Source organism: Rhinolophus ferrumequinum, chromosome 12 (assembly GCF_004115265.2).
Source record: "Rhinolophus ferrumequinum isolate MPI-CBG mRhiFer1 chromosome 12, mRhiFer1_v1.p, whole genome shotgun sequence".
Lineage (NCBI taxonomy): Eukaryota > Metazoa > Chordata > Mammalia > Chiroptera > Rhinolophidae > Rhinolophus > Rhinolophus ferrumequinum.
The window spans coordinates 83170863-83177650 of record NC_046295.1 but is presented as its reverse complement, the minus strand read 5'-3'; the positions used below and the strand labels follow the sequence as shown (position 1 = coordinate 83177650).

Below are 6788 nucleotides of genomic sequence, written 5' to 3'. Positions count from 1 at the left end.
AAGGCTGGAGACGGGGAAGCACTGGGTTCAGAAGCCCCTCAGTGGTTCCTGAGGGTGGGGTTCCAGAGAATGCTGGATCTTTGGCTCGCAGATGATGGGGCAGCCCTGAACGGGACAGTCACCTGAGGAGAGACGGGGCGGGGCTGGGCGGGCCTGGGCATCAGGGTTGGCCCTTGCTTGCATCTAATGACTTGTCCTAAAGCAGCACATTTCTGGGGCCAGAGCCTACCCAGGCTGGAAAGTCACTCCTCCTGCCTGCCTGGACTCCTGCTCTGTGGCCTTGGGCTGGCCGTCTGCTGGGAGCCTGTCTCCCTTTGTACACGGGTGCATGAGGTGGAAGGGGGTGGGTGCAGGCAGCTGGGAACCTGTGTGAGATGAGGGCAGGCTGATGAGCGTCACACATGCACTGTCATTTCATCCGAGCCATTCTCCGGAGACAGCCACGGAGAAAACAGGTGCAAAGACACGAAGTCCTTGCTCGTGGGCAAAGGTGGCCTGGCACCCAGCGGGGTCTGGTCCAGGCCAGTCTACCTCGCTGGACCCTGCAGACCCAGGGCCAGGAGGTTCCCCTGGAGCTCTGGGCTCAGTCCCTGGGATCCTGACAATAGCCTTTCCAACCTCCTGCTGGCCTGACTGGGGCGGAAAGTGATCACCGGTGTACCCTCTTTTCTACCTTCTCGGGAGTCCCTAGCCTGTCCCTGGACGCCCTGTTTCTATTCCCCAGGGCCCCAGTGAAAAGGGCCCCCCCTTCCAGTGGCAGCTGCAGTGAGAGGGGAGCCAGCAGGCCTGGGTCAAGGAAGGGAGGGCAGGGGACTGGGATTGTCTGGGGAGTGGGGCCTCCCTTAGCTCACTTACCTGGCACAGTGCCCTGAGCAGCTCAGCACCCTGCTGCCCACCTGGCTTTCAGGGTTTCTGTTGGCCCCAAGCTTGCTCAGACAGAGCCAGCCCCTGCTTTTGTCCGAATTCCTACAACCCTCTTTCTCTAAGTGTGGGGCTTAGGGCCAGGGGAGGCCCTGGCTTCATAGGGTCTCTGGAGACCCCAATCCTGGGCAAGTCTGATCCTGAGTCTCCCAGGTGTACAGCACAGAGGAGTGGGTCTTGGGTCTCAGTGCAGAACAGAAGGGGTGAGTTAAATGTGGGAATGGTGTGTAGGTCCCTGGAGGGGCTGCCAGCAGATTCTGGAGCCCCTCCTGGACCAGATGTGGGTGTGCCCCCAGCCTGGGCAGGAGGAGAAAGGAGTGAGAGAGGGCGGCTCGCTGGCTGCAGGCGTGCCTGTGCCCTGGAGGCAGTCCAACTCACCGCCCCTCCTACTGTCTGCTTCAGCTAGCTCCCAACACTACCCTACTACTGCTCCCTTGACTGCGTCCCAACCTGGGGGCCCCCTGGCCACCTGCCAGCTTCTGTGCACCCATCTTCCCAAAGGAATACCCTGAACTGCTATCCCCACCCTCTCGTTGAGAATAAATTGCGCTCTGGCTCCCTCTGCTGCCTTCACCCCCTGGCAGCCAGGTGGCTCTGGAGCACCACCACCAGGCGGCCTTTGGGTCTCGTGTCTGGGCTCTGCCCTGCTTAGGCCAACCCTTGGAGTGGGCAGGTGGGCAGCTAGGTTCTGGCCCTCTCTCCCTGAGGCGCCCCTTGGTCTGGGGCTCGGTGGCCTCCCTCCTGCTGCCCAAGGTGCTGTCATCTGCAGGGGCCAGTGGTCGGGAGGCTAGCCACCTGCCCTCTGGCCCTGCACAGCCCCTGGTTTTGGTTTTAATTGGTGCCCATTGGGAGGCTGGCCTGGAGCAGGCCCAAGGGCTCAGCTACGGGAGTGACAGAGGGTTCCTAATTCTGAGATGCTCACGGGCTGTGGAGCTGGACTTGGGTGCCCGCCTGCGTCCCACTGAGTCACAAGGCCTGGGAGGAGATGGCAGGATAAGGCCCCCGACTTTTCCTTTGACTCATGTTCTCTCACCTTCTTTCCTCCAAGAGCCTCTCATTCTGACCCATTTCTGGGCCAAACCTCAGAGCCCCATTTCCCAGCCAGCAGGTTCTCACAGCTGGGGCCCTGTGGCTGCCAACACGAGCTGGTGGGCTGTGCTGGGGGAGCCACCGAGCTAGGGCGGAGGTGGGGAGACTCCTTCGAATCCACCCAGGAAGGGAGCAAGCGGTGGGTGTGGGTGAGGCCTCTGGCAGGGGCCCAGGCCAGCCTGGCAGTGCAAACAGGAAGAGCAGAGGTGCTGGCAGCCAGAAGCCAGGTCGCTAACAGGCTGCAGCAGGATCAGCTCCTTCCTGCGTACCCCCACCGTCTGCTGGGTGTCCGCCATAGGGACAGAGAGGAGGAGGTGGGCTGAAGTGAGGCCCGAAGCAGGCTGTGGCTTCTCTGGGACCCCCCTGCCAGGAAAGAGATGCCAGGGTGGGACCAAAGACCCAGTGCCACTGTGGTCATCTCCCCAAACATTGGGGCTGGAAGGGTTGGGGGCTGGTGACAGTCACCCACTCTTGTCAGGCCCTGATGATGGCCAGTGGGATCCAGGCCTGGCTGTTGCTTCCACACCTTGGGTCTGCCAGATGGTTTCCAACAGATCCCACAGCCCTCCCTCCCCTCCTTCCGTATTGCACAAGGCCCCACCGCAGCTCGGAGGTTTTGCAGGGGGTGGGGAGCCTCAGAGGGGCCAAACTGCCCCCTCTCCTGGACTTGCCTCTGTGTCCCCCAGGGGCCTGCTGTCAGCTCCCCGGTTCCTGCCCTGATGGCAATCTGGTTCCCACTGGGGGGCAGGAGCCGGAGAAGGCCAGCATCCCTGAGGGGAGCAGGGTAGGGATGGCAGGCCACAGGGAGACCCACAGGATGGCACAGGTGGCAGACCTGGCTAACGGTTTCTGGTTGCTGTTCCTGTTACGACATCCGGCCCATAGCCTCCAAGAACCTGACCGACCTGAGACCTCCCTGACGCTGAGCAGGAAGGCTGGGAATTGCCCTGCCATATCCAGGACCAAGTAAGAGTCCGGCTGGGGCGAAGGAAGCGAAGGAAGCACCACCTTGGCTGAGAGTGGGGTGCAGGCCGGAGATAAGGGAAGTGCTAGTTGGCCACATCTCCAATTCAGCGAAACCAGATCAAAAGGGGAAGGAACTGGACCTCTAGGCCCTGGCCTGCAGGTTGGCCGGAGGGTGGGGGAGGAGAGGGACTCTGGACTTTAGCCTTCCTTTTCCTGGAGCGTGCGCCAGCCCCCTGCCCGCCCGCGTCAGGGACACAGCGACTCCTTCCCTTTCCAGCTTGGAAAGCCCCCTCCCTGCCGCCACCCTCATCCTGGGCTGTGGGGCCTGGAGGAAGAGACCTGGAGCCCCCAAGGGCAGCCCTCCCACCTCACGGTCCTGCTCATCAACAGCTCTTCCCAGCCTGGCCAGGACCCCGGGCCTACGCCCAGCCTGGGACTTGTATGGACATGTGGCCTGAGACAGGGAAAGAAGGCCCTGCAGCTGCTCGCTGGGGACATGTGCCGGAGCCTCGTCTGGACAGACACTCCTAGGACCCCGGGAATCTGGGTTCTGGGACATGGTGTCCTAGAGGGGCAGGGGTGGGGTGGGGTGGGGTGGCCCAGTTAGAAGCAATGGGAGAAAGCTCAGCCTCCTGGCAAAGAGCTGAGCACAGCACATCTGCAGCACCAAGGGCTGGGAGCCGATGGAGGAGGTGACAGGCGAGCGGACAGGCGGTGAGCAGGGGAAGTGGGTGACGCCACAGGGGCAGGGGGAGGCACCAGCCTGCAGCTCGGTGTGGTACGGCGTCCAAGGGAAGCATGTTTGCTTTCCAGGGCCCTAGGTCTGGGTCCTGAATGTCGGGGAGCCCTCTGGGGAGGGGCTGCCTCCAGCCAGGATGGCGTCCCTTTCCCTGAGGTCCAGAAGGCCCTCTCGCCCTCCTGTCTCCTATGCCTGCCCAGAGGCCAGCAGGGGTAGGGGGCATGGAAGTGGGCCCAGCCTTGGCGCCCCTCTTGTAACTCCCTCCCCCAGCAGCCAAAGGACTAGAGGGAGGCGGAGCAAGGGTGGTGGTACATGCCAAAGGCCTCCAGGGCGGGGGCAGGGGCGGGGCGGGGGCGGGAAGGTACCCCTGTTTCCCTCATTGTGGGCAGATAAAAGGACTGTGCCTCCAGGTGGGGCTGGGTACAACGCGCAACTGTGATTTCAGGGCACCTCTGCCTGGTGGCTGCCGTGATTTGAAAGCGTGGGGCTTCTTGGGTGACTGATTCTGGGAGCTGTAGATGAATAATGCCGGTGAGTATCTGGAATTCAGGGTGGCTCAGGCTGGGAGGATGGGCTGTGGGTGAGCCCCGGGGAGACAGCCTCTCTTACTGTGTCCTGCATAGGGCGTGTCTCCATCCAGAAGCTTCGAGCCCTGGGGGGCCTGGCCGGGGTGGTCCTGCTCACAGTCCTCTGGCTGCTGTGGCTACTCCGCTGGGCCCCTGGAGCAATCCCGGCACCCCAGCCCACACTCACCATCCTCATCTGGCACTGGCCCTTTGCCAACCGGCCCCCAGAGCTGCCCAGCAACACCTGCAGCAGCTACGGCGTGACCCACTGCCACCTGAGCACCAACCGCAGCCTGCTGGCCAGCGCGGATGCCGTGGTTTTCCACCATCGCGAGCTGCAGGCCCGGGGGGCCCGCCTGCCCCTGGCGGAGCGGCCACATGGGCAGCCCTGGGTGTGGGCCTCCATGGAGTCGCCCAGCCACACTCGCGGCCTTGGCCGTCTCCAGGGTATCTTCAACTGGGTGCTCAGCTACCGCCGTGACTCAGACATCTTCGTGCCCTACGGCTGCCTGGAGCCCCGCGAAGGGCCTGCACCACCGCTACCAGCCAAGAACGGAGTGGCTGCCTGGGTGGTCAGCAACTTCCAGACGCGGCAGCGGCGTGTGCAGCTGTACCAGCAGCTGGCGCCTCACCTGCCGGTGGACGTGTTTGGCCGGGCCAACAGGCGGCCACTGTGCAGCGACTGCCTGCTGCCCACCGTGGCCCGCTACCTCTTCTACCTGGCCTTTGAGAACTCTCAGCACCCAGACTACATCACTGAGAAGTTCTGGCGCAACGCACTGGCAGCCGGCGCCGTGCCCGTGGTGCTGGGGCCCCCCAGGGCCACCTACGAGGCCTTCGCACCGCCTGACGCCTTCGTGCATGTGGATGACTTCGGCTCGGCGCGAGAGCTGGCTGCCTTCCTCACTGGCATGAACGAGAGTCAGTATCGGCGCTACCTTGCCTGGCGACACCGGCTCCGCGTGCGGCTCTTAGGTGACTGGCGGGAGCGCTTCTGTGCCATCTGTGCCCGCTACCCCCACCTCCCCCGGGACCAGGTCTACCAGGACCTCCAAGGCTGGTTCCAGGCCTGAACTCTGCGGGCAGAGGAGGCAAGGCCGACTGGGAGCAGGCAGTGTGGGTGGACAGCTGGGTGTTGAAATCAAACCACCAGGCATCCGGCCCCCCAGGAAACCATCATGCTAATGTGGAGGCTGGGGTGGGAGGCCAGTGAGCAAGGATGCGGGAGGAGTGGGCAGGTCTGGGCAAGCTGCCTAGAGGAAGAGGCTGGTGGGCACTGGAGCAGGCATTCGGGGGCAGAAGTGAGAGCAGGGAGGGAGTTCGTGGAGGTGCATGTTTCTGAGGCTCATTGAAGACCAGAGGCTGCTGAGGCCCTCCCTCCCCACCAAGATCAAATCTTGGGTGGGTCAAAGCTCAACCCTTGACGTGGGCATGTGATGATGTGGGCTGAGACAGGCTAGAGCCAGGGCCCCTGGGGCTGAAGACACGTCACCCTGTGGTTTGTGGGGATGAAACCTGGATCCCCTGAACCTCCTCTGTACCCAAGGTCCCCAGGATGTGCAGGCACGTTGTGTGCCCCGCTCACAATTCTGGATCCCCAGTATGTGGACCTGTGTAGGGTGGGGCACTGGCCTGAGCGAGCCAGGTGGTTCTGGGCTTTTTGCAGCCTGCAGCCCACTCGGGGAGGGGCCATTAATCAATAAAAAAAACAAAGGACAAGAGTGGCATGTGTCAAGTCTGCCAGGCACAGGGCTTCACATATCCGCGCCCCCTTCCTCTCCCCCGCCCACTGCCATTTCATTCTCCTGCCTTCCTGGCAACACTGGCCTTCTTGTTCTGATGGGACCTGCCTGCTCCACCTCAGGGCCTTGTACTTCATCTGCCTGAGATGCCCTCCCCCGCACTGCTCGGCCCACTCCCCCCTCCACTAAATCGCACTGCATCAGAGAGCCTTCCCTGAGCCTTCCCCGAGGGGGTGGACAGCAGGCTGCAAGGTCAGAAACCTGGCTGGGAGGTCGAACGTGCCCCATCCTGAAGGCCCTGGGATTTCATTCTCAGTCTAGGTCAACGCTTTGTGACGTGGGGCTCCTTCTGACGGGTGGCGGGTGGCAGTGTGGGTAGTGAGGGGGCACTGAGGAGGGTGCTGCTGCCAGGAAACCCCTTGTGGTCGGCGGCCTGTGGGGCAAGAAGAAAGGCTGGTGGTGAGTCTCTGGGGGTTGCTGACAGGGGCCCCAAAATGCTGAGCACATGTGACAGGAGCTTGGGACTTGTCCCTGCCCTATGTGGGGGTGGGCAGCAGGTGGAGGCAGGAAGCTGCCTTCCCTCTTGGCAGTGGCTTGTGGGAAAGGCCTACCAGTGACTTCCGGCCCTGACCTAGCCCCACATACTGGTGCTGACCGAGAAGGAAATGAACTGCTGCTGCATGGTAGGGTGGGTGGGCAATTGTGCCCTGCTTACCTGCCCAGGCCACCCCTCCTCCCACTTCAAAGAAAGGAGGGGAGCTGCGG

General features: G+C 62.9%; 1 protein-coding gene across 4 annotated transcripts; it reads left to right on the top strand.

The window, feature by feature from the left end:
* The first annotated feature begins 250 nt into the window (after positions 1–250).
* On the top strand, positions 251–6000 carry FUT7 (fucosyltransferase 7). Of its 4 annotated transcripts, none has more exons than XM_033123871.1 (3): positions 251–2976; positions 4161–4246; positions 4339–6000. In XM_033123871.1, the coding sequence occupies exons 2-3, from the start codon at positions 4234–4236 to the stop codon at positions 5352–5354; spliced, it is 1029 nt and encodes a 342-aa protein (XP_032979762.1). In that variant the 5' UTR covers positions 251–2976; positions 4161–4233; the 3' UTR covers positions 5355–6000. The 4 variants fall into 4 exon arrangements, with proteins under 4 accessions (XP_032979762.1, XP_032979760.1, XP_032979761.1 ...); XM_033123869.1 differs by lacking the exon at positions 251–2976 and adding an exon at positions 3563–3690; XM_033123870.1 differs by lacking the exon at positions 251–2976 and adding an exon at positions 3749–3927.
* The last annotated feature ends 788 nt before the right edge of the window (positions 6001–6788 follow it).